Source organism: Rhea pennata, chromosome 1, assembly GCF_028389875.1.
Source record: "Rhea pennata isolate bPtePen1 chromosome 1, bPtePen1.pri, whole genome shotgun sequence".
NCBI lineage: Eukaryota > Metazoa > Chordata > Aves > Rheiformes > Rheidae > Rhea > Rhea pennata.
Window position 1 is genome coordinate 133,962,537 of NC_084663.1, and position 27,787 is coordinate 133,990,323.

General features: G+C 37.8%; 1 protein-coding gene across 4 annotated transcripts in view; it reads right to left on the reverse strand.

Moving 5' to 3' along the window:
• Window positions 1-27,787, reverse strand: part of CDKL5 (cyclin dependent kinase like 5) — a 113,548-nt gene that overhangs the window by 24,484 nt on the left and 61,277 nt on the right. For all 4 annotated transcript variants that reach the window (XR_009958224.1, XM_062574258.1, XM_062574268.1 and 1 more), the window contains exons 5-11: window positions 25,971-26,107; window positions 23,704-23,824; window positions 22,477-22,536; window positions 14,301-14,391; window positions 9,876-10,065; window positions 6,211-6,291; window positions 967-1,127 (exon numbers count right to left, since the gene is read on the reverse strand). Coding sequence is in view for 3 of the 4 variants with exons in the window: in XM_062574258.1 (XP_062430242.1) it covers window positions 967-1,127; window positions 6,211-6,291; window positions 9,876-10,065; window positions 14,301-14,391; window positions 22,477-22,536; window positions 23,704-23,824; window positions 25,971-26,107 (841 nt within the window). In the remaining variant the exon portion in view is untranslated. The remainder of the gene's footprint in view (window positions 1-966; window positions 1,128-6,210; window positions 6,292-9,875; window positions 10,066-14,300; window positions 14,392-22,476; window positions 22,537-23,703; window positions 23,825-25,970; window positions 26,108-27,787) is intronic.

Consider the following 27,787-nt stretch of genomic DNA (forward strand, 5'->3'; position numbering starts at 1 on the left):
GCAGCCACGACTAAACCGTGTTGTGTCTGTGCCCATTAGCCTTGATGGACCAAGGTCAGTTTAGCTCAGGGCTAACTTACTTATCTCTGCATCTAATTCTATTGGTTTAGCTCAGAGCTAACTTACTTATCCCTGCATCTAATTCTATCATAATCTAGAATTCAGATATACTACTGAGAAATAAACTCAGAGAAATGACTGTTTAGACAAGTTCATATCTTTGTTGACCTTGTTAATTATAATTGGATAATGCTTCTATATCACCCACTTTTAATGATCTAATTACGTGCTCTATTATAGTTCATATAAATTGAGCAATTTTAATGTCAAGTTAAACTATTTTTTAGTTAAAAGGACAGATATCTTCCTTTACTTTTAGCTTAGAGATAAAAGGAGCCTAGTAATTTTAAATCAAGCAGGTAGGCAAAGCTTTGTATTAACAAAACGTTTCCTATGAGCCTAGGCTTTTCTTTCTGCCGCCTTGGCATCATAATTGCAAAACTTCTATCCTAAAATTTAAAAGGGAGTTAAAGCTTTTTGGTGACTATCTCAGACCAGTAAAGACTGTAAAAGCCAGTTAAAAAGTTAGAGTGAGGAATATTTTTTTGGATATCATAGGAGAAGCTAAAGAAAAAGCCGAAAGGTCATCTTCCAAAGCGTGCAGAACAATCCTAGACATGACTAGGATTAAAAGCAGGTATTGTTCTGCACGCTTTAGAAGATGACCTCTTTTGTTAGAGGAACAACATGGGGCTCTCTGCACTGAAGAATTTCCTTGAACAATATGAAACAATATGATTCCAGAACATGGAATGATATATATCTTTATCTATATGTATCTTTCTCAATGTGCCTAAAGTGTTGAATGACTACTTTTCTTGATGATGATGTTGAATTTAAGCATGACAAGAACTTACTCACTGGCATAACAAATGACAGGTAAAATGGTCACATGACTGCATTTACCTGTTAGATAATGTGTTGCTGTCTACGTGGTAAGGTTTTCTCTTAGTTGACCGTGAAGGTGAACTTCCACAGCGATCCAAGAGTCTTTGAGTTTGAAATGAAGGGTGGTTCAAACATTGTTCTGTCAAATACCTATCTGCTGGATCTAGCTTTAGTAAGTTCTTTGGAAAACAAACCCCAGAATTCAAGTGTTAGTATCTGTATTTGCACCAGCAAAAACTAAAATGAAGCAAAGAACATTATTGGGACAGTTTTTTAATCTCCAGATTTTCTGAAATTAGACATAAGTGCCAGAATAATTTAATGTTATACTACTAAATTACATATAACACAAGTAAAATAAACACTTTCAAAATACTCTGTTCAATGTTCGAGTGAAAGGTCTCAAGCTTATTTACTACAAATATTATTATTTTTTAAAATATACTTTTCAGGATATACCTTAGAAGAATATTGCTTGGAATGAACAACATTAAATTTACCTGTAGTAAAACAGTACCAATGAAATAGGCTTTATAAACATGAATAGAACAAGAATATAAACAGAACATTTTTATTAAAACAAAAATATTCTTTTGAATACAATATTTTTAAAAATAAAAGATTCTGATATTTACTTCAGTAGGGGTTCAAGTCCACCTATATTTTTAAAGACTCATCTAAATTGTTTAGAATGCACTCAGAATAACATCTGCCTTACAATTTCGTTAGATTTGTTACGTTTTTGAACAAAGACACTTTCTGACACATAGAGAACAAACATTAAATTACAACATTAGAAACCAATGGGTTGGGTATTTTGAGAAGCTAAAAAAAATTCTTGCAGAAATTTAAAAAGTCCTGGAATAGTTCAACTGTATGATTGTGAGCAAGGAAAAAATTTTGAATGACTATTAAGTAACAAGAATAGCTATTTTTAATGGTTATATAGATTGAATAAATAACAGCCTCATGTACATACACACGTGTATGTGTGTGTGCAAGCGCACGCACCTGTATGCATGTGTACACTTACATACACACACACACAAAACTGTACCTGCATATGCATTAAGGTAGTATTTAATCACTTAACCACACACTAGCTTCCCTTCTATCTTCCTTGGAGAGTTAGGCTCACAAGGTTCAGTAAGGGCAAGTGCAGAGTCCTGCACCTAGGGAAAAATAACCCTAGGCACAGTACAGACTAGGGGCTGACCTGCTGGAGAGCAGCTCTGCAGAGAAAGACCTGGGAGTGCTGGTGGATGACAAGTTGACCATGAGCCAGCAATGTGCCCTTGTGGCCAAGAAGGCCAACGGTCTCCTGGGGTGCATTGGGAAGAGCGTTGCCAGCAGGTCGAGGGAGGTGATCCTGCCCCTCTACTCAGCCCTGCTGAGGCCTCATCACGAGCCCTGTGTCCAGTGCTGGGCTTCCCAGTACAAGAGAGACATGGAGCTACTGCAGAGAGTCCAGCAGAGGGCTACAAAGATGATCCGAGGGCTGGAGCACCTGCCCTATGAGGAACGGCTGTGATAGCTGGGCCTCTTCAGCCTGGGGAAGAGAAGCCTGAGGGGGGATCTTATCAATGTGTACAAGTACCTGAAGGGAGGGTGTCAAGGGGATGGGGACAAACTCTTTTCAGTTGACCCATGCAAAAGGACTAGAAGCAACAGGCACAAACTGAACCACAGAAGTTCCGCCTGAACGTGAGGAGTTATTTCTTCACTGTGAGAGTGCTGGAGCACTGGCACAGGCTGCCCAGAGAGGTTGTGGAGTCTCCTTCTCTGGAGATATTCAAAACCCGCCTGGATGCAACCCTGTCTAACATGCTCTAGGTGACCCTTCTTGAGCAGGAGGGTTGGACTAGATGATCTCCAGAGGTCCCTTCCAACCTTACCCATTCTGTGACTCTGTGATCCTGTGATTTGCTTCAAAATGGAAAATGTTCAAGCAACAAAGCAAATATTCAACATTTCTATGCAGTTTTTTCATAAGATATATTGTATTTATATTTTCCAATTGACAAATCATGCACTGAATCAATAACTTTTTCCCGATTTTTTTTCTGGTGCTCATCACTGCAGCGTCTCAAACAGCCTAAACAAACATGAGAAGGCTACAAGTGTGATTTTCACATTCCTGCTTAGATGAGAGGATGTTCAGAGGCTAACCTCAAGTGCCTTTACACTAACTTGCGGAGCTTGGGCCACAAGCAAGGAGAACTGAAAGTCCATGGGCAATCACAAGGCTGTGAACATAACTGGAAGCACAAAGAACTGGTAGGAAAGTGCTGGAACATGGCCACTGATGGATATGGCTGGCTTCAGAAGGATGCAGGATGAGGAAAGAAAAATAGCACTCTGTATATGTTCCTGGATTGCACCAGTATGAAACAGAAAGTGTGTCTGCAGACAGTCTCTGAGACAGGATTAGAAAATTGTATTTGCGATGTTACAGTAGGGATTTGCTGCAGACCATGTGTCCAAAACAACAACGTGGATGATTTTCTGTAAAAACAAGCAGAAATTTCCTGACCACAGGCCCTTACCCTCACAGTGGATTTCAACTATCCAGACATCCAGCCTCTGTAGACAATCCATGACATTTCTAGACTATGTTGGCAAAAATTTCCTAATGCAGCTGTTGGAGAGACCAACCAAGGGGAGCACTGTACTCTGCTTGACCAGTTGCTCATCAACAGTAAAGAACTGCTGACAAATCTGATCAAAGAATGCAGCTTGGGTTGCAGTGACCCTGAGGCGATTAAGGTCAGAATTCAAAGGAAAGGTGGAAAGATAAACAGCAGGGATAGGACTCATGGCTTAGGAGAGCACATTTCAACTTTTTTTAGGGGATTGGTAGGCAGAATCCTCTGAAAAACTGCCATCAGAGTAAAGATGTCCAGGAAAGCCAGCCGACTTAAAAAGAAAAACTTTGAGAGTTTGGGAATAAACCATCTCATTGTACAGAAGACTGAAGATTTTGGCAGGTCAGCTTGGCTAAACAAGGAAATTCTTAATGAACAAAAATGCAAAAAGGGAGCATGTAAGAAGTAGAGTCAAGGACAGGATACAAAGGAAAAATACAAAAGCACTGCTTTGGCACAAAAGGGATGAAATTAGGAAGGTCAAAGTCTGCAGCTAAAGCAAGCAAGGAACATAAACAGTAAGAAGAAGGGATATTACAAGTATTCTAGCAGCAAAAGAAAGTTCAGAGAAAATACATGTCTGTTGCTAAATAGGGGAGACAACTAAATTGCAGATGATATAGAAAAGGCTGAAATACTCAATGACTTGTTTGCCCAAGTTGTCACATGCAAAGCATGCTCCTAAATTCTCAAATGCATGCTTGCATAACAGCATAGTTTGGGAATGAGAGGGGAGGCAGGGAACAACAAAACCATGGGTCCATATGGATGTCTCCTGTCTAGAGGAGTAAAATTCAGGATTACCCAACTTGGATTCATCTTCATTCATCTAGACCACAAATGCCCTATTTAGAGATATATTAAGAACTCACAGCTTCAGCTGACATAAGTTGAAGCTTAGGTTATTCAGTAATCTAGTAATCAGACCTGAGGTTCCTGGGGAAGCAGATAATGAGGAACACACCAAGTACAGGCATGTGCCAGACTGCCCAGAGAGAAGAGACAGGCATAGACCAAAGTACGGGCAGTATTTAGAGCATACAACTTAACCACACATCTCTTCTGTTCTTTTCTTGTAGTCTTTTGCTCAATATTTAGCAACTTTCCAACTTCTGAAATAAATAATAAAAGTTAAACACACAAATATCCCCTCTACAGAATCCCTGATCTTTTTTCACAGAAATGTTGAAAAGAATTACTTAAATAAAAGTGGAATGGAATTATTTGGAAACCTACATTCCTTAAAATCCAAGTACTTCATTTTGCAACTTTTGTAACTTTTAAAACACAGTAAAAGAACCCAAAAGACACTGAGGTATAACATATAAGAAATAAGATAAAAAATAAAAACAAAACCAGAGCATGCATAACAATGGTCTGAAGAACGATCTTCCAGCTGCTATTCTGCAATACACGCTACCAAAGCTTGAGCTAGAGGTAACTATAATGTCAAGATTATCTGTGAACTACAAAACTGAGAAGGATGTATAATACTGAAACAAGCAATTATATGGAGCCTAGCTTTGAGAGCCTAACTTTGCAGATTACATGAAACCAAGACAAAAAGCCATGCTGATTCTTTTTATAAGGCAGGGAGATTAAATGAAAGTGATTTGAACTGTAAAGGAAACAAAAGAACAACTTTGGTGGACTTCTACTGATTACATCAATACTTTTAAAGGTATTATCCTAGAATACTCCCAAACATGACTCCTGGTTTCCAAGACAACTGGCACAGATTCGCTTGGGACCACACAATTCACTCAGAGTTGATTAGCCACATTCGTACTTCATAATATTTGCTGCAGATTGCCTCTAACTCTTTGATGATACCCTTCTGATTCTAAAAATGTAATTTCTCTTATTGTGATGTTTCTTCAGCTCAGTGGGGCTGAAATAATGGGAGAGCTGTGCTGCAGCTTACCACTGTGATGTTTTTACAGTACAATGCTGAGAATGCATTGCATATCCAGGAATATGGCACAAATACATAGCAGAATATTTCACAGTATGGGACCGTTCTGGAAAGAGTCACCTTCTCCAGATCACATGTAGTGTGCTGGTTTGTTCCAAAACAGGACTGGAGAGCAACCTAACATACAGGCTGTGTATAGGTGAGCAGCAGTCAGAAGATTATGAGCTCAGACATATAAAGAAATTACTGTGCTTCAACTTAATCTCTGACAACTGTCCATGCCCTGCTGCTTATCCAGCAACAAATGCACAATTCCTCAGGTTAGCGTAACAGTATTTCAGTGTGGATTTATCTAAATTTATCACAGGCTGAACACTCACACTTCAGCATTACTGAAGTAACCAGTATATCTGAATGGTCTTCAGTGTCAGTGCATGCTGGTGCAAATAATATTGATTCTTTTGTTTGGAATATACTTTGTTATCAGATCAAACAAATTTGAACAGACTCTCCTTGGCATTTGCAAAGGGTATGTTCCTGATTTCTCAGAAATATCAAATCCTTGCTACAAACAATGGCAATATCAAAATATCCAAAAGGAATTTGTTCAAAAATACTTTTAAGATGTATTATATTAGCAAACAGAGATAATTTACATCTTTCTCTACACATTACAGGAAAAAAATAAATACATTTTCCTACCTTCATAAGGTCAAGTAACACACCACTTAAAATTCCCAAGTATCTTCTCTCCAAGGACTGTGGATGATTGACTGCAGGGAACTGTGAAAGTAATTTACCATAAATATTCAGAGAAGGTAAACAAGGTATAGATCAATACAACCTTTCAAAAAACAGAAACTACATATTGAGTAAAGGCATAAAACTTAATGGAAATCATGTGGAATCATACGTGCTAAAGGAATCAGAGTGCTTCCTGAAACATTACGAAATATAATGGTAAAGCAAACAACTGATGTACTATATGTATCTAGTCCAGCAAGGAAAGTATTCCTGATTAGGAGGGCTGTTAGCAGAATTTATCACAAATGAAAAATAATCAAGTTGGAGATATAAATATGTTTGTGGCATTATGACTGACAAAGGCTGGGTGGTTTAAAATAGATTAAGAATTAACATAAGCAATATTCCTCCCCCAAAAAAGGATTAAAAATAGCTTTGAGATAATTTAATTGTTGTATATATATAGTATTAACTAAGTATCAAAGATTAACCAACAATTCCAACATGTTTTTAGGGGAAAACTTCAAGAAAACAGCATGGCAACTATGCAGAGACTTAAGGTTCAGCATTATTCCTCTGGTCAAGCTGCAGTAAGAACCGGCAACACCATGAGAATTACTGCACACTGCCGAAGGGCATCTTTATCAGCTAGTCTTGACAAAACCAGATGAAGACAGTATTTGAAACTAGTCCTAACTGTCTGGAAAGAAAACAGGCAGGCACGATTTGAGGAAGGAAAAAATAAAGTATAGAATTGCTTTTGTTGATATTTGTTGTTAATTTTTATTTTAGATTCTCATCATTGTCATCTGGAACTTAAAGGTAAGATATCTGTACTTTAAGATTTTATGAAGGCTTGTCAGATTTTTTCCAGTACAAATATATGACTGGACATTCCAAAGAAGGAATATAATAATAATGTTAAAATGATTCAGTAAAGTCATTAGCTGAATAGTCAGAACGAGCAGAGGTGCAGAAAACCAAATGAATGCTGTAAAGAACAGTGTATGTTCTTGCAGCTTCATCTTTCCCTAAATTTGAATCATATCAATATTAATGCAATCACTTCCAACAGTACATTCTAATGTAAACTTGGTGCTTTGATAGAGGTTTCAAAAATATTCAGTAAATCTGTGGTGCCAAATATAGCCATTTTTTTTTAATTAGACAAGTAAATGAGGAGAAAACAGTATATCGGATTAAAAATTTCCCCTGACAAAGTTAGGTACTCCCACACTGGATCACAACTCACTGGTCAAGAGCCACAGACTAAAGACTCCTTAAGTAACAGCAATGGTGAAAGAAGCAGTATAAAGGAAGACAAGAAAGAATAAACTCATTGGTGAATTAAAATGAGAAGCTAGACAGAACAAGCAGACTTAAATACACCACTGATTTAGAAGAACTGAGTTGAGAAGTCTTCTAAGTTACGGAGACAAGACAGCCCCTTCAGCTAGCACAGGACATCCAATATATGCAGAACATCCAATTTTATCAATTTGACTCCTCCTGATTACTGAGATTTGCCACCAACTGATCTTGCCTGATGTATAAACAAGCTGAATAAACATATGAAATGAAAAGAGAATCTTTTCTTCCTTTTAATCAAATGAAAGAAAATTTGTTCAATATTTCATTGCTATACCATAATGTCAAGTACAATGAGTTGAAAAGAAACAAACAACAAAAATCGAATCTCAGGGTATGGCATGCACTGAACTCACAACAAATAAAACAGATAAACTGATTTCAGTATGGTAATTTGAAACTTAAAAGCTGAATGTATATGTCAGTGTTTTCAGAATTAGAAATTAAGGTTGGAATTTCAAGAGGGGTTTAAAAAAAAAACCCTCCAAGAACCTGATAGATCCTAACTGATGCTGATTTTAGAGAAAACTGGGCATTTTAATACCAGAGTAGATTTGAGGGAGGAAAAGAGAAGAAGAAAAAGAAAGAGGGGGGAGAGAGAGAGAGACAAAGAGAGAAAGAGAGGAGAGCAGAGCAAGAGAGAAAGAGACGAGAAAGAAAAAAAAAGACAAGGAGGAGAGAGAGAAAGAGAAAGCGAAAAGAAAAGAAAAAAGAGAAGAGAAAGTAGAGAAGAGAAAGAAGAGAAGAGAAAGAGAAGTACTTAACTGAAGTCTGAATAATGGCTTAAATGTGGAAAACACTACAAAAATATTGGTTCAAAGTTATATGTATTAGTTAATTCATGGGAAAATTTTGTTCCACATCAGAAGACAGGATTAAAAAGTAATTCTGAATGTAACTTTCTATTAGAATGCATACAGAAGAGAAAATATGGTCCAATCCTTAAAACAGTATCAAATACATATAGGACATTGGAAGAAATGCTTGTCTAAAGTGTTTTTAAAAACCTCCACTGACAGAGGTTCAGAGGATTAGAAACTCTTACAGATTATCTAACCTTGTAGCTAATTATCCTAACATCTTAAGCCAACTACTTCTTTTCCTACCATCATCAGCTAAATCCAATTCATGGCAGCCCTTAGCACATTTTAAGACAACTATGTCCCCTTCTTTCCCTTTGTCCTTACTTCTCTCAGTTTTCTCTTTTACAGGGTAAAACTTAAAGCTCCACAGGTGAAATCTTATAAAATATCTACGTAATATTTTTTTCAGCATATTCTCTACATCATGTTAAAAAATTGGACAGCTTCTTCTAAAACATTATTATGCTGTACGCATTTAGATCATGAACCAATATAACCCACTATTTTTTTAACAATATAGTACTCCTGCCTTATCAGGTTTTTTTTCTACTTTATATTTGTGTATTCAATCTTTAATTTTCAGATGTAATAGTTATATATTTCTTTATTGGATTTTACATTAGCAATTTCAGGCCATTTATCAAGATCAAAAGATCACCCTTCTAAGCAATGTTAATTAAAAAAAATGACAACCAAAACTGAATTACAAGAAAACAGAAGTACAGTCAGTGACCAGGAGTTATTAAAGACAACGGAGCCATTACTTAATATACTGCTTTTGGGCTCTTGCCACATTGTACGTTTCAGCTTAGGCAGTTTCACCATGCCAGTGAGTCTCTGCCAACATAGGATATTGGCAAACTCCTGAAAAGGGAACAATGCTGTCAGTAGGAAGAGATTCTTTTCTTCATCACATAGCTTACGCCAGCTCACCTGGTAATGTAAACCAAATAGCAGAAAGCTCTTTTGTTATCATAGCAGCATCCTTGGCTCAGACTTCCTGACACAGCAGCCTGAGAGAGCAGGCATGATTTTTTCACACCCTAAACTGACACAGCCGTGCCACTAAACTTCAGAGTGCACCTATGGCAGATTAATGCTAAACTGGGTATAAATGCTAACCTGCATGCCAAAAATGTCAAAGAAATTAAAGTAGATTTGAATCCACTTTTAACAGTAAAATAAACATATTTAAACAACTTAATATTGGTCTAATCAGAATTCTACTTACGAACTACAAATGCCTTATCATCTAAATAGCCTGCTTACAAATAAATGCATGCAGTAGATAACCCTAAACACAACTGAAATGAAAAGAATCTTCATGGCATCAAGGACAATAGCACAAATACTGTGTGAACAAATTAAAAAAACCCCAAAGTTTTCTCTTACCCGCAAGCCGTGGAAGCGAGGGTTGCTGTAGAAGAGCTTCATCTGCTCAGCTGGCAGAGGGCCTAGCACCTTCTGAATGGTAAAGAGCTGGTCAATCTCGCTCTCGCCGGGGAACAAGGGCTGCCCATCACTCAGCTCCCCCAGAATGCAGCCTACTGACCACATATCCACTGCCTTTCCATAAGGGGCTCTGAAAACAAACACAGAATGTTTTCTACCCACTGACACTACTTCTCCTTACTAAGCTACTTGAGTTTACTGGCCATATTCTTTAAGCCCTGCTTTTTTGCAACACAGAAAAATAAACTTCAATATCAAAGAATGGACCTCAAATATGAAGTCCTTTGTTTCTGCACCAGATTATCTGATGTATCCCTGTTTGGCAGAGCAGGGCTGGAATTCTCAACTACCCACTGGGATTTGGTTACCTCTTGTGAAAAATTTACATACAAGCATATCTTTTTGATTTAGAAGCAGTTACCATTTAAAGTTAAACTAGCACTAATTTCCATTCTCACCAGGCGTTCATGACAGTGTTGTATCTTGGTATTGCATTTATTTTTCCATTGTGCTTAATAGGTGGATCAACTACTGAATTTGGCGACTGAGAGAACAGAAATGATAAGCAATGTTTGTTTTAGCATTCAGTATTCATACAGTGGAATTTTAATTACAGAGAAAAGAGGATGACTCTGAAATTATTCATGAGTTGAAAAACACAGGTCAGAACACAATGAAAGCATCATAACATAGGTAACTTGTACTGCAGCAAAGCCACGGGGTGAGGCCCTGGGGAGAAATGTTGATGGGTAGTCAGGCAATGTAGTGGGGAAAACAGCACTTGCTATTTCAAGCTACTGATGACGGAAGGTGCTAGGTAAGCAGTGAGAAGGAGGGAGTCCTTGTTTGAAACAAATGTAAGTGGTGTGAATGTTAACACTAGAAAAGGCTATTCCAGCTTTTCTTGGGAAGATAGTATGGAAGTGCAGATACTATGGATTGCAACAGTCAGGAGAGACTACAGTCTTGAGGATGGTTTGCAAAGCAAGTAGGGTAGAAAACTGAAACACAGACAATGGAAATTTATATGAGAAGGACAGCGTGGTAGACTACAGCAACATTCAATCCAGAGGCGTAACACAGAATCTCTCTTGGACAGTTTCTGATTTTTAATCTAAGGTTCTGTTCCTTGACATGTTTCTTTAACAGCACACCTCAATCACACATAGCTAATGCATTGCATATTGCTGGCTTTTAAGGGCATCTGCTGTAGAACAAAACAATTCATTTTCTTTATGCCTGAGTTCTTGCTTGTTGGATTTTAATTGTTTTGTAAACATTCAACTTATTCCAAGAATCATTTTTGGATGTTTAAGTTTTGGGCAGAATTGCGGGAGAATTCTTCTGAGGTGAAAGAAAAAGCATATAAAGAGAATAAAGACCGGAATAATGGCTGAATAGAAACATACTTTATTGATTCTCGTTTTTAAACTTGCACTCAACCTCTGTTTAAAGAGATTTTAAGATCATAGCTAGCCTGCTTATTTCTGGAATGTGGCAACACCTGGAGTTACAGGTGACAAATCCAATCCTAAACCTAACCTCTTTGCTTCTTCCATATGCTCAGGGTTAAAAGTTGTCCAGGAAGTGAACACCTGTAGACAGAAAAAAGAATCTGCCTTTTCCCTATTCGTTACTCATGATTACCTATTTCTCTCTACCGGGAGAGCACATGGCAAAGGGACTCTGAAATCCTGATGACTAGATGGTTAGGTTAAGGTGAGAAAGCTAGTTTATAGCTGCACAAAAGCCTGAGGAAAATTATAGGCCTACTGAGCTGCCTGCTGCCAGAGCCAAAGGCAGCTAGGAAAGCTGGTAGCATGTCAAAATTTCAAGAACTGTTTGCCTTTCAGAATCTGCCATGAGACACTGCAGTCCTTTCACAAACAGAACCACCACAAAATCAAAATTTGCCCCACTGGAATAAAGTACTGACAACAAACCAAACCCAGCAAAGCAGAGTATGCAGAAACTCTTGAGGTGTTACAAGAACAATGGCTCTGTAGACCATTAACTCCTTTTAGTAACCTGGAACAAAGACTAACTGAGGATTTGCTGAAAGACTAAATGTTCTTTCCTTCTTTCTGTGATACTGCTAGTCTAACCAGCCATTAGGCCAAGTCTGAGGCCAGAGCCAAGGAAGGACGAGCTGGACCAGTTGAAAGGACTTTGCAAAATGCAACGCACAGACTCCAAAGCCATGGATCTGTTCTTAAAAAATCCTATGCCTGAAAGCAAAGTAGTTTGTGAAAGTGCAACTAAGAAACTGTTACCTTTTTAACAAGAACGAGAAAAATATTAGCAACCCTTTGAATAAGACAGGCTCTTCCACTGTGACATGTGAAGCAGGAAGAAGGCAGACCGCTGAGGCCTGGAGACCAAGCTGGGGCTAGAACTGAGGAAAGGGCTAAAACCTCAGTAAGGCAGTAACCAGTACCCTTCCTTGTACACCAGGATAAAAGAAGTTGAATTGCAGTTTAAGAAGTTTCCATTATATGCTGTGTAGTCAAAAAGTAGCAACTATCCACTTCTTACAGCAATTAAACTGGAAATATTTTGTTTAGGAAGGCATGTTCAAGTCTCCTGTTCTACTGACTGTAAAGATCAGCCTTCTCGGCTGAAAGGGAAAACAGTGCAAGAATGCTGGGGCTGGATTAATGAAATAATTCATTCCTGTATGATATGAAGATCACAGATCGGAAGTGCTATAACATATTCTTGCCAAATTTGACTAGTAATTTGATATGCTTTAAAATCTGCCGGTATTTAGCAATCTTTTATAAACAAAGCATAAAAAGTACTCCACTAACTGTTACCTGAGGCTCTCCAGTATGAGCAGATTCGGATGCTCTGTGAATAACTGGGTAGCTATTTCTTTCCTCATATGAAATTCAAGTATTTGACCTTCCCTATCACATACAGAATCCTCTCTGGGACACAACACAAAGTTTGAAAAAGTCAAGAAGTGTTTGATAAAATATAAATATTTAATAATCCTGAGAAGACTTCCAAATCATTGATGCTTATAAAGATTTGGAAAATACGAGCAGGAGGGGAAATGGGCAAGAGCAGTGTCTAAGAAATAGAACAGGATTGCCAAGAAAGAGACATTACTTGTGCCAGAAAAACTTGGCATTATATCAGCAAAGTTGAAGTCATATGCATCAAACACACACACACCTCCCCTTTCTCTACAAGCTAATCAGATAAATTTAGTCAATTATGTGCATCCATGACTCCTGATAAATTTTTTTGTGTTAATAAAACAGTTTCAAAAAATTCAAGTCAGATTAATACTGTACATGTCAAGTTTTTCATGTCTTTCCTCTTAAAACCTAATCAATAATAGAGACAGATAATAAAATGCTATATAAATAAAAAGGCCACTATTGATGGTTTTCTCAAGTTTTTTAAAAACAAATATATATCTTCTTGGATGTTTAATAATATCTGTTTTCCCCAAAACATGAAAAACAAAGTTTTGAGGTTTTTAATGGTAATTTTAACATACTGTTCTGCATATAACAATGCAAATGCATACTAACTGGATTAAGATTAGTAGAGCTCTATAAATAGTGCGATGACTTTATTGACAGAATAATTATTACCTTATGCTTTATCTATTCAAGAAATGTCTGTTTTCTAGTTCAGTGTTAATCAAAGGTTCCACAAAGATCTGTTTCTCAGCAGCATGAAACATCTGGCTTAAAGCTCTTCTTTGTTTGAATCTGTGGCTACCAATTCTTTATTTCTAGACTACATATACGAAAGTATATATATGTTATACATACAGGAAATGTATTGTACAGGAGTGTTTTGTTCTCATAAAGTTTAAAAGAAATGCACAGTACAACCTGATAGTAATGGAAAGACCACATGCTGTATAATTTCAGTTATTTATGTCCTTTCCTTTACCCGTTTGGGTTCTATGAATTTATTCATATAATATTTGAAAAACTATTTAACCTTGCAAGGTGAGAAATTCCTTATTTTACAGATGAAAAAAGAGCAAAATTAAATTGTCTGACTGAGGCTACTCACGTAACTACTGCTTGCACAGGTTGCATGACACTAGCTATTCAGTGCTTTAATAAAGTGATTCACAAACTTTCCTCCAATAAATTCTTCCTGTCCACTTACAAAGCTAGCATCATCTTTTTGTACCACCTCAGCAGTGACCATGATCATTGATGCATGTCAACTTACATGAACTAAAATACTTCATAAAAATCTGCAAGTTTCTTTAAATTTACCCTTTAAATGAACTACGGTTCCCCACATGTAAAACTCACAAAAGATACTTGACAAAACGCAAAGAATTAGCCAATGTTTATGTGTCATGGCTGTTCTAGAACCTGTACTTACCCAAGCAAGAGTTCAGGAGAACGGTACCATCTGGTAGCCACATATTCTGTATAGTTAGCATTGCTTCCTTCAGAGAGATTACGAGCAAAGCCTGTGAAAAAAACAATGAAGGTGAAAGATTATATTGTATTTTCAATAAATATGCATGCCACTACTGATTTTGGCATTAAGAGGTTACATCTATTTAAAAAGAAACAGTTTACATCCCCTAGTGCACAATGATGTCTCCAGAGATTGCAAGTGTTTGCTGAAACACAGGTTTTTATTGATGCAGCACTGAATGTTAACACTCCTGCTTTAATGACAAGTTTACTTGTGCACTGTCCTCAGAAGTCTGTGGCATTCTGCCATGACTTTTCTGCTTTACCATAATAAAAAACAGATAGATAAAAGTTACTTGTCAGTATGCCACATAAGCCATTGAAATATAGTCACTAAATTTCATTGTGAGGCGCTTTTTACAGCAGACAATTCATAACAATGGAAACTTAATGAGTCAATAAGGAGAGGTGTCCTGCTGGCCCTTGTACTAACAAAGACAGACTGGCTGGAGATGTGAAGGTTGGGGGCAGCCTTGGCTGCAGTGACCATGAGATGGTGGAGTTCAGGATCCCGCGTGGAGGAAGCAGAACAATAAGTAGGATAACAACCCTGGACTTCAGGAGAGCGGACTTTGACCTCTACAGGAAACCATTTGGAGGAATCCCATGAGTTAGGGGCCTAGAAGGAAGGCAGGGTGCAAGAGAGCTGATTCAAGCATCACTACCTCCAGGCTCAACGGTGATGAATCCTATGAGTAACAAGTCCAGCAAAGGGGGCAGGAGATCTGCATGGATTAACAAGGAGCTTCTGTCTTCAGACAGAAGAAGAAAGTACACAGAATGCGGAAGAGGGACAAGCCACTTGAGAGGAATACAAGAATGTTGTCAGAGTAGGCAGGGATGCAACGAGGAAGGCTAAGGCCCATTTGGAATTAAGTCTGTCAAGCGATGTCAAGGACAACAGGAAGGGATTCTTCAAATACATCAGTAGCAAGAGGAGGACTAGGGAAAATGTGGAGCTGCTGCTGAATGGAGTGGGGGCCCTGGTGAAAAGGACAGAAAGAAGGTAGAGTTACTGAACGCCTTCTTTGCTTCAGACTTCACTGCTAAGGGCAGCCCTCAAGAATGCCAGGGCCTGGAGATGAGAAAGGAGAAGAGAAAGGAAGACTTTCCCTTGATCAAGGAGGATCAGGTTAGAGATCTTTCAGGCAAACTTGACATCCACAAATCCATGGGCCCAGATGGGATGCATCCACAGGTACTGAGGGAGCTGGCGAATGTTGTTGCCAGGCTGCTCTCCATCATCTTTGAAAAGTCATGGAGAACTGGAGAGGTGCCTGAGGACTGGAAGAAAGCCAGTGTCACTCCAGTCTTCAAGAAGGGCAAAAAGGAGGACCCAGGCAACTATAGGCCAGTCAGCCTCACCTCCATCCCTGCAAAGGGGATGGAACAGCTCCTTCTGGATGTCACCTCCAGACACATGGAGGAAAAGAAGGTGATCAGGAGTAGTCAGCATGGATTCATCAAGGGGAAATCCTGCTTCACCCATCTGATAACTTTCTATGATGGACTGACTGGCTGAGTAGATGAGGGGATAGCAGTGGACATTGTGTACCTTGACTTCAGCAAGGCTTTTGACACTCTCTCCCATAACATCCTTCTAGAAAAGCTCAGGAAGTGTGGGCTAGGCGAGTGGACAGTGAGGTGGATTGAGAACAGGCTGAAAGACAGAGCTCAGAGGGTTGTCATCAGTGGTGCAGAATCTAGTTGGAGGCTTGCAGCTAGTGGTGTCCCCTAGGGGGTCAGTATTGAGGCCAGACTTGTTTAACTTCCTCATCAATGACCTGGATGCAGGGAGAAAGTGCTTCCTCATCAAGTTTGCTGAGGATACCGAATGGGAGGAGTAGCTGATTCCCCAGAAGACTGTGCTGCCATAAAGAGAGTTCTGGACAGGCTGGAGACTGGATGGAGAGGAACTTCATGAAGTTCAATAAGGGCAAGTGCACTATCCTGCACCTAGGGAAAAATAACCCTAGGCACCAGTACAAGCTGGGAGCTGACCTGCTGGAGAGCAGCTCCACAGAAGGACCTGGGAGTGCTGGTGGACAACAAGTTGATTATGAACCAGCAATGTGCCCTTGTGGCCAAGAAGGCCAACGGTATCCTTGGGTACATTGGGAAGAGTGTTGCCAGCAGGTTGAGGGAGATGATCCTCCCCTTCTACTCAGCCCTGGTGAGGCCACATCTCAAGTACTGTGTCCAGTTCTAGGCTCTGCAGTGCAAGAGAGACATGGAGCCACTGGATTGAGTCCAATGTAGTGCTACAAAGGCACATATAGGACTGGAATATCTCTCTTATGAGGAATGGCTGCGAGAGCTGGGCCTGTTTAGCCTGGAGAAGACTGAGAGGGGACCTTATCAAGGTCTACAAATACCTTAAGGGAAGGTGCCAAGGGGACAGGGCCAGACTCTTTTCAACGGTGTCCAGCGACAGGACTAGAGGCAATGGGCACAAACGGAACCACAGGAAGTTTCGCCTGAATATAAGGAAGAACTTTACTGTGAGAGTGACAGAGCACTGGAATACATTGCCCAGAGAGGCTGTGGAGTCTCCTTCTCTGGAGATATTCAAAACTCGCCTCTATGCGATCCTGTCTAATATGTTCTAGGTTACCCTTCTTGAGCAAGGGGATTGTACTAGATGATCTCCAGTGGTCTCTTCCAACCTTAACCATTCTGTGAGTCTGTGGTATAACTGGGGAGTAGACTCTTCAGTCATTGATCCTAACTACTACAGTCACACTGCATTCATTTTTTTTTCTACTGGTCAAGAATTTATGAATTATTCTTGTCTGATGACCCTCCCCAAGAACCTATGGATTATTCTTGTGTGAGAACCTCCCTCTCTGATTTTAACTTTTGTATGAGGTTAGCACAGTCCACCTTACTTGGCAATGAAAATGATCATTTCCCTGCAATTACAAAAGGCAGAAGATCTGAGCAAAACTGCTACATATTGCATATCATGCTGCACTGATGTGTGTTTCCCACATGCTTTATTATCACATACAAAGCAAGGCTCTTATCAAATTTACAATCAGAATCCAAATCTAAAATAACTTCCTTCTCCACATCAGTTTGTTAAGAACCAATAACTGTCTACTTATTTACAATTGTACCAGAGGTTGACTTTTGTCTTAACGCATAACAGCTTAGAAGAGTGACACAGAGAAGAAGGCATATACTGGAATGTCCAGGGGTAGGCATAATTTAGATTTTGTTTTCATTCCCCCTATTCTCAATTTATAAAGTCAGCTGAGCACTACAGGGATGACGTTATTAGAGTCTTCACTTAGAAGTACTACAGGGCAGCTGCTGTCATTATTTTTAGAAAAGTATCATGGATCCTGCTGTTTTCAAATAACTAATAATAAGGTGAGACTGAGGTCAGACAGAGCTCAGCAGTAAGACTCTGTATGTGTATGTTCCTTACCGGAGCTCAAGCTGAGACAAATCAGCGGGGCTGAACTGCAGAAGCAACATTTTAAAAATGCTTTTTTTATTGGGATGTGGCATTAAAACTTGATCCAAAATTCACTTCAATTAGACCACTGGGAGTCTTTCTATTATTTCTTAAGTGACAAATAAAGAATAAAAATTCTAGAGTCCTGCAGAGGTTTAAGGTGTAATTTCATTTTCAGAATCAATGTGCCACTTAAATGCAACAGTCATTTTTCTTTATTTCCAAATTCATACGTAGAAACTGCCAAAAGTGCTTTTCTTACACAACTGTGATTCTAAGGTTGTGAGATTTTCTTATTCTGAAAGCAGATCTCATTTGACAGCTTAGTCTGAAGGAGTCCAGTCACACTGACCCCCACGGTATGCTGATTTCCTCTATGTTGGAGTAAAAGTTTGGATGTAGAGATTATTAATAGACTAGTGATTTAAGAAAGCAATAAAAAAGTTTGGTATTGACATAGGGTACTGTTACTACTTTTCATAAATAAGATATCTCTTCCTTCAAGAGGCAGTAATCTAGAAGACATGTACAAAGATGAACAGATATTTCAATATTGTCCCAAAATAGGAATAGTTCTATTCGGTCCCCATAAAATCTACTGAACACTACTGATGCTGATGGCAAAAAGCTTGAAAGGAATCTTTTTTTTTTAACTGAAGACTATCATTAGGATTATAAACATTACTGCATTTAGAATTACTCAGGCAGTACTGCTTCTGTTTCAAATTACATGACCCATCTGATTAATCTTGTCAGTGAAAAAAAAAATCTTTCATTCATCAATTTAGAGGAGAGAGGGAAGAAAATAACCAGGAGAAAGTGGATAGCCAAAATGAAGAGCAGGAAGCCCCAAACTGAATGAAGAAAAAGATATCACACGACCTAAACAAATACACCATGGCAGCCCCTGTGCTAATGGTAGGGCAAAAGCCTGGCAGCCCACCAGTAAATCTGTCCCTGAAGAAGCAATTAAGATCAGGATGCAATCTTCCCTCCAGGCCTGTCCACTGGAACCTGGCCCCAAGTAGGAGCTACAAATGATGTTCAGAGATCATCAGCAGCTAATATAGTCCCAGAAAGGATTAGCCCCCTACCTTTCCAAATAAGGTGCAGTACGGATTTGATGCAGCAAGACAGAAAATAAGTATTATCATGCGCTTCAGTGTGATGCATATATATATATATGTGTATATATATATATATATATATATATATATATATGTATAGCTGGGTGACTTAGAAAACCATTTTACTCTAGCTTAGATTCTATGTTACCATGCTGAAAGATGATGGACAGAATCCACACTTCAAGGAAGCATAATATCTTTCTAAAGACACAATTACTCATTTACTATGGTGACAAAACGAGTTCAGAACACTACTGCTCATTCCTCCAAGTGTTGAGGTGGTGGGAACAATTTTTTGCTATAAAAGTAAGAGGAGGTAACTAGGGAGAAGACTGGACTGAACTCTAAGCAGCAGGAAAGAACTAGATCAGAAAATGAAGATGGAAGTGATTTAGCTGAGAGTAACTACAAAAACGGGTTTGCAAAATGCATCAGAATGTAAGGAGGAAGGAACAACCAAAATAGAACAACAGATTTCAAAAAAGCCATAACCAGAGGAGAGTCATAACCAGAGTAGGAGAGATGTCAAGAAAAAAGGTGTGAGGGAAAAGGCAGTTCAGAATCTTGTCAGCTTCTTATGTAGAAGGAAGGCAAATCAAAGTTAGACAAGTAAAGCATTCTAACATTAATGGCATTTAAGTACTTAACTAAGTGCCTAGCAATGCTGTGGAACCTCAATTACTAAGATTTTAAAGAATACATTAAGGAAACATCAGTCAAGAATGACAGAGACATGCCTAATCCTTTCTTTGAGTAGGTGGAAGAGCTAGAGAATTTCCTGAGGTCTTTTCCAGTCCTGTGTTTCATGATTTCTATGCTTAAACATTATACAGAGATTAAGAGATTGTTAGAGTAAGTAATTCTGAAGCACTGTCATTGAAGCAGCACACATAATAGTGTACAGAACGCATAACTATTTCCAACAACAGTTGGATGCATCTGCTGTAGCTGGCATTTCGTACTGTTCTCTTTTTCCATTTCTATTGGCAGAAACTACACCCACACGCCATGTGCCCAAGCAAGCACCATATTCAAACTCATTTTTATCTAGTACGATATGTACAAAACACAGCACAAGGACTACAAAGAACTTGTTAAGAGTTTTGAGCTTTTTCTTTCTGAATTATTTTGTCCACTGAGTTAATTCTGAAACACTCAGTTACTTTAATATTTGCATTCGGATGGACATAAAGATTTTTTGTTTGCATTTGTTGTCATTACTTGACAACATGACAAGAACCTGTGTTCCAAATCATGAAGCGAGTTAGGTAGACAGGCAGCATGTTTTGTGTCATTCTAAAAGTCAAACTCTAATATCCTGTGCTGCACATGTGCAAGAAATTTGTGTGTTTAATTCCCTTCTAGCAGGTATTTTTGCAGTAGTAACCAAAGCAATTTACAATAATGTCAATTAGCAGTAGGGCTAAATAATTATAATTGATCCCAAATTATAAAAGTTGCTTGGTACTTTAAACTCAACGAAATCTGAAACATGAAGCAAAGTTCGAAGCTACATAATCAATAATGACAACACAAGTTCTCACAACTTCATTCACCTTCTTCTCCTGGGCACTGGGAGTACACTGTGATTGCATTTCTCTTCCAACACTAGAAAAAAAATCTGGCTATAGCGTATGAGATCAGCAAGCTTACAAACTAGACAGAACATCATTCTGATAGAATTCATAATTGTATAATTTTACTGAGAAAACTGTCATCCAAAACATGATCACATTGTTTGGCTTATTTTCCTGCAAAGCTCCTTTGCACACAGAATGTCGTGACAAGTCCGTGCATAGAGATTTGTTAGCTTATGCCACGCACCAACAGCAAAAAGTCACTTTCAGGGAAAGAATTAAAAATGAAAGAGGAAGGGGAAGGTGAGAGGGGGAAGGGCAGACTCTCCGCAGGGGCCGGTGGGGATGGGAGGCGAGGGGGCTCCATGGCAGAGTAGCCTTGCCTTCCTCTCCAGCAGGACCTACTCACACCCCTATTGGCTGTTCCTGCTTGTAATGCCGTTGGCCCTGACTGGAGCACGTGCTGGGCAGGGGCTGGTGCTGCCTGCTGATTGGTTGTCAAGCCCCGTGCCTGGCAGTCATTGGCTCCCCCATGTAACACACCAGGGGCAGGGGCAGGCTGCTGGCCCCGCCTCACGGGGCACCTGTCATGGCAGCGCTCAAGGCCTTGGTCCGCAAGGGCAGGGCCTGGGGCACCGTGGCAGGAAGCTGAGGGAAAAATACTGCCCCAGTGCCTCCAGTGGAGGGGGCAGAGCTGCCAGGAGAAAGCAGCTGTGGAGATGCAGACAAAAGGTCCCCAGCACCAGAAATGGCTACGGCACCTACCTAAGCCCCCTGCAATAGTACCATTATATTTTATTAGAGCTCTGTAGTTCTTCACATTGCAAAATAAATGCCAGCTTAATTCAAAGAACTCCTATGGACTGAAAATTTGGAGGCTTTTCCTAGAAAGGTGATTGTTTCTGAATGCTTAAGCAAAAATGCATTTAGGATTAAAAGAAATACAAAGCCCTGCAAATGAACATCATTTTTTTATTACTAAAAGCTGTTGCAATTTATTTTTTTCCAACAGCTCCTTTTTCCATTCAAAATTGCAGAGGTCTGAAACGACAGCTTTCATGAAAACAGCTCTCACTGAAAGTGCCTTTGTGTAGTGCTCTGAAATTGGTTTTTATTCACCAAGTCAAACTGTAGGCTTTTTAGAGACAATGTTTTATTCTGTGTTTATGTAGCATTTAGAACAAAAATACAGGTTGTTGGAATCAGTGTATACTCTGCCCTGTTGTCTTCTGAGGATTACTCACACGGCCACAGTTTGTCTTGTGCTTAGGTGCTGATTCTTCAAAGCCTTAAGTTGTCATTAAACAGGCATTCGTAAGTCAGGAAATAACAAAGTTAACATTGCATATACAACTCTGACTTTATTCTCCAGCTTTTCAGTCATTAATCATATGATCACATATGACTCCTTGATTAACACAATAACACAAGTTGTTATGTACAAGTGAAGACAATCATAATAGTCCCTAAGAACCAGTGTTTTAAGAAGAATACAAAAAGTTAAAGAATTTCATTGTCTTTACTAAACAACGAAAAACACTTTTTTTAATATATGAAGGCCAGATAAATCTACAGTTCTGCTACCTTCTAATCTACTTATCGTCTGAGCTTTTCTTAACTGAGTGCCAATAACACTGCTAGTAAAAACTCTAGAAAATAGGAAGAAGTAACATGTCAATAGAACGGCTGCATTAACACTGGTATTTCACGAGACATGAACATTAAAGCTCAGAGATCTTTGAAATTAAAGCAACAACCTGAATGAGTAATCAATTCTGAGCACTAAAATGAATTTAAACAGTACACACTGTTTAACTCGTACAAGAATAAGGCAGCATTGCACTGAGAAGATTGCACAGAGATTTTCTCTAGAAAACAAACAAATATATATCTAGCTATTGAACTTACCGAAGTCACACAACTTCAGAACATCATTGTGGCTTATTAAGAGATTCTCTGGTTTGATATCTGGCGTATTGGAATAACAGAGAAAAAGAAGATACCTGTTAACCTTCTTAATTTTAAACTTAGTGAACAATATAATGTATTTAAGATATTCAAACAATCACAAACAAAGCATTACAAGAGCAACTGCTGAAACAAGTATCACTAGGCTTCAAATGATGACGTTTGTAAACACGCAGAATTCACTTGCTATAATGTGAGGCCTTTTAAGTAGTTTCTCAACAAAATAAAGAAGATGAAAGGTGCTTACACATATTCCTAGACATCAAAACAATATGCAGAATATTGTATATTGCAAAGGAGTATGTAGAACCATCTTTAATTACCCAGTTAATCAGTAAAACATTAACTATGTGCACTCATTTTCTTCAGCGTTATGACAATCTACTCCTGCATCTCTTGCCATTTCTTTAGAAAAAACATGTTCTCTAGTTACACAAGCCTGGTTTTTATTTCTATATGGATATTGTGGTATTTGTATAAGCTACATTTCTTCAAACAACATTTCACAAAATATTTACAGATTCTTGTCTGTGTTTGGTCAATCTCAAATACAAGTAGTGCACTAAAAGTTTCCAAAAGATGAAAATTCTTATACATTAGAAATGTCACTTTTGCAAAGTCATAAGACAGAATATGATTTTATTAAATTAGGATAACATAAATAAAACTAGATAAACTCATACATCAAAGTACGAATTGTAAGTACTTGAAATTGAGGAAAAAAGTACATACACAGAGCTGAACTCATGGGAGTTTGGAGGAATTGACTTATACCAGTAAGCGCAGATGACCAAGCTTTAAGTTCTGCGTTACTGTTCTCTTAATATTTTATTATTATATTCAAAAGTGAAATGATTTAGTGCCATGAAATATTTAAACAGTTCCTTTTCTTTGGCAATGTCTGTGGCATAGTTTTGCTTCACTGTGCATATGGTACAACCTCTACTTATATGCCAAAGACACCAGTGGAAAACAAGCTTTATATGTTTTAAAGCGACCTGAGGCTTGGCAGGCTTAACACTCAGCCAAATTCAAAGATTTTTTTTTCACAGACATTAAATAAGAACTTATATTTACATCAGTGCAAATTAATTCAAGCTATAACATCTTTCCATACAGTAAATTTCTATCAGGGGCTCACTTCTATATGTAAAACTACAAACTTACCTCTATGAACAATATCATTCTTATGACACCAGTGAATTGCTTTAATTAGCTGGTAGATATAACTTTTCACTTTTTCTGGTGGAACTCCATTTGGCATTTCTTCTAGCAATTCAAGCATATTCTAAGTGTTTAAAAGACATATTATTTAAAATACATACACTGTAGTAGCCAGATAAGCGTATCTTCAGCATACAAAGGAACACACTTATGCCAGTGAGTCTAGCTATGAAAACCAGTTTAACATTCAAAGAGTAAGTTTTAGTCATTCACATGCTACTAGCTGTTTTCATTCTAGAGAAAGCACTTGTGAAGACAATATTCCTTAAAGGCGAACCACAAATGTACTCTGAGACCTTTAAAATCTGTCATCAAACCACTTGTAAATAAATGATTTTTAGAAGTTTTAATCTAAGAGATTGCTTAAACAGAAACTCCAGCTCAGTGTTGCTATATGAAAAACTTAGTTGAGAACAGCATTTCATAAATATCCTACCATGCTTTAACATACCATTTTCTTAATTTTTAAGTTAGTTCTACTGCTTTCACATAGCAGGACAAAAACCTGTCAGTGTGAATGAAATAATAAAGACATAAAAATGCCTCATATGGGCATAAATAATACCCTAGGGAATTATTAATCAACTAAGCAGAGGATGGATATTAGACTAAATGTTAATTTAAGTAATCTAGATTTGGGTATTGCAGAGCTAAGATTCCTTAAAGGATAAAAGGCACTCATAATCAGTTAAAACAAAAATTACTGTATTTTACCATATTTTATTTAATTGTTTTTACCATTCCTCATTCACAAATACAGAAATTACCCTGGTTTCGAAAGGCATCTATAAGGAGCTGTGGAAACTATTTTACACATTTGAAAATGAGAAACATCTATAGATTGTGAATTTTAGCTGAAAACAAAGATGACTGTTGAAACAAGAATGATATTATGAACAAGCTATATGTGATGTCTACCTTTAGCATTATATTCTTTTACTCTGATGCAAATATGTTAAATATTGCACCCTGCTTTATTTACCCAATATACTAACCTTTTTTTTTTTTGAAATATACCCTTATTAGATCAGTTAAATGTTTTCTATGCTCATCTTCCAAACCACTGCTAGAGTAAACTCAACCAAGTGAATGGTAACACAAGATTAAATGTTATCTTCTAGTTTGTATGTGATCAAAGACATTCCAAAAGTTTGGATGAACCACAGGAAGCAAAGGAAGAGTAAGGCAAGCTTTGGATGTTAGGGCTAAGTAAGATCTACCACATTAGAAGTTGCTGATCTGCTCGAGCACCACACTACTATTTCTGCCAATCCATGTCATAGCATAGGTCACCTTACATTATGTAATGAAACCATACTACATAATCAATTATAAACTGAGGTAAGGAGACACAATATCTAGGATGAGATATCTTCACATATAAGGGGTAACTGACTGAAGAGAACTAGCACGGTGCAGCACTGCAACATCACTTTGATATTAAATGAGAATTTCAATCAGGAGAACAACACCTGATGAAAGCTACATGTATGTGATATATTTTTTATGCTTGCACGTAGTTTTACTTTATGTAACAAAATATCATCTAGTTGTTTTCAGGAAGAAATGCTGAACGGTTAGAATACAAAAGTAAGGTTTACTGTGGCCATAAAGCCTACAAAAATAATGGAAAGACCAATGTGTTCTATGCTGTTTCTCCTAGAAGCTGACCTGGCCCACTTGGCAGTAGTGGGCTAATCTAAGAAAATTTTGGAATGGGTTCAAATGAGGTCAGGATTCGAAATAATGGTAGTGACTTTTGCCAAATCTTTCTAAGCAACTGCTGATGCTGAACTTGTTAGAGAAAAACAGAAATAGAAATCTTATTTTTAACGGAGGAGGAATGATAAAGTTGCAAAAAACTGCGTGACGGAAACTCATGATCTTGTTCTGAAAGACTATGGAGTTCATATACAATTATATATATATATATTCCAGTCCACATGATTTGAATGTGTTTGTGTTCATATATGAAATATTTTTTGAAGCTATTTAGCAATAACAACTAAAAACACATCACATGAGGTAAAAGCAATAATAAAGTTATTGGTGGTGTTTTCTCACAGTATAGGTCTAACTACGAACAATTTGTATTCAGAAGAACTTCTGCTATTCTTTTTACATTAGAATAGTGCCATTTTTAGAAGTAATTTCAAAGACTTTTTCAGTTAGCTGATGATTTAATTGTGGATAGTACAGACTCAACTCACTTTTTCCACATATTCAAAAACTAAGTATAATTTTCCTCTTCTTCTGAAGGCTTCTTTCAATTCCACTATGTTCTCCTGTTTCAAAGTGCGAAGCATTTTAAGCTCTCGTAAAGTGGTTTCTTTGACTTCTTCATTTTCTACGGTGCAAAGTAAAAATGACAGATTAAAACTTATTAAAAATAAAAATACTTAGTAACAAATGTTATTAATAATTTATTTGAACCCCTGATTAAAATCTCTGTTGCTGGATATTACAGAGGAAAAGGCTCATTTTCCAACATGGTCTCTTTCTGCTGCTTGGATGCCTTCTGTATTGGAAGAGAGCTGCATGATGACTGCGCTCTCACTATATAACCTTGACATACTTCCCTTCACTACCATGCAGGTTTCCAGTAGCAAAAAAAGCAATAACAAATAATCTTTTGCATTCTATCTTTTTTCATTCTGAAGACTAGTAGTATACATCTATATTTTTTGAAGCATATGTGTACAGATAGCTCCCTCACCCACACACACATATCCCATGAATGAAGCACTGATGTGGCTAATATGCTCTTAGCAGAGACACTGGAATGAAGAGCTCATATTTGGTCAACATGAAAGACAAATCTATTGCATTCTAAAAATAACTTTATCTTCCAATAGCCACGACAAATTAAGACATAAACACAGATTTTTATGCCTTATAAGTTTTTCATGAAAGGCTTTTAGTGCAAATTCAGCAAGCAGACCACTGCTGAGGCCGCAGAAGGCAGTAGAGCAAACATCGATTCAATGAAGCCTAGAATCTGTGATTCTAAAGCATCAAGAAATTCAACTAATGTTTTGACAACTTAGCTGTCTGAAAGTTGTTCAAAAAAAGGAGAGTGTTTTACTAAAGCTTTGTAAACTTCTCATCACTGAGGGGCCCTGAACTGGTTGGTTATAGGTGATACTACCGAAGAAATGTCAAGTAAAACAGATTAAATTAGTTTGCACTCTTCATTTAGTAAAATGAAATGCATTAATTCAGTGAATCTCCTCATGTACATGCAGGCAGTGGAAGAAAAGGGAAGGAAAATAAACTGTTTTTCCAAACAGGCAAAAGGCAAAAACAGACTGGCAAGGGATAGAGAATAGCACAAGTCATACAAACACACACAATCATAATCAGAAGAATGAAAAAAATTGAAAGGTAGGAGGAGAAAGGAGGGAAAAAAAACTCTACTACCATCACAAATGTTTTGATTTTAAAAGATATATAATTTAGAGCAATCTAAATCATCTGATTTTAAAGTGTTTGGTGTTGGCTTGAATCAGCCTGATTACATACTTTCTTCTAAAACTAGACACTTTATTCCCTAGTGCATTTAGCATGCATGTATCAAACAACAACAAAAATCCAGTGAAACAAAAACAGTAATAGAAACAATTATAATATATTCAGGTTTTTAATGAACTACCCTGTTAACAAGACATATGTTAAATGGACTGATCAAATCTATGAAGAGAACTTCTGTCATATTTTCTGAACCTTGTAAACAGCTAGCTACAGCTCTGAAAAACAGTCATCAGTCATGTAATCTAATATTACATAATCCTGTTGGCAAGTCATACCTAACAGCAATGTTGCTTTGTTGCCTTTTTTTTTTTTTTTTTTTGATTGACCAGCTAAAATACTAATCCTGTTAAGGCCTTGATACTGAGATTTCATTGGTTAGAATCTGCCCCAAACAGCCAGATCAAGTAGCTACATGCAATTCTGAAGTACCCTCATGACCTGCTTGATAGGACTACCCCAATTCAGTACTCCCCTACATTCTTTAATTGGGGTTTAA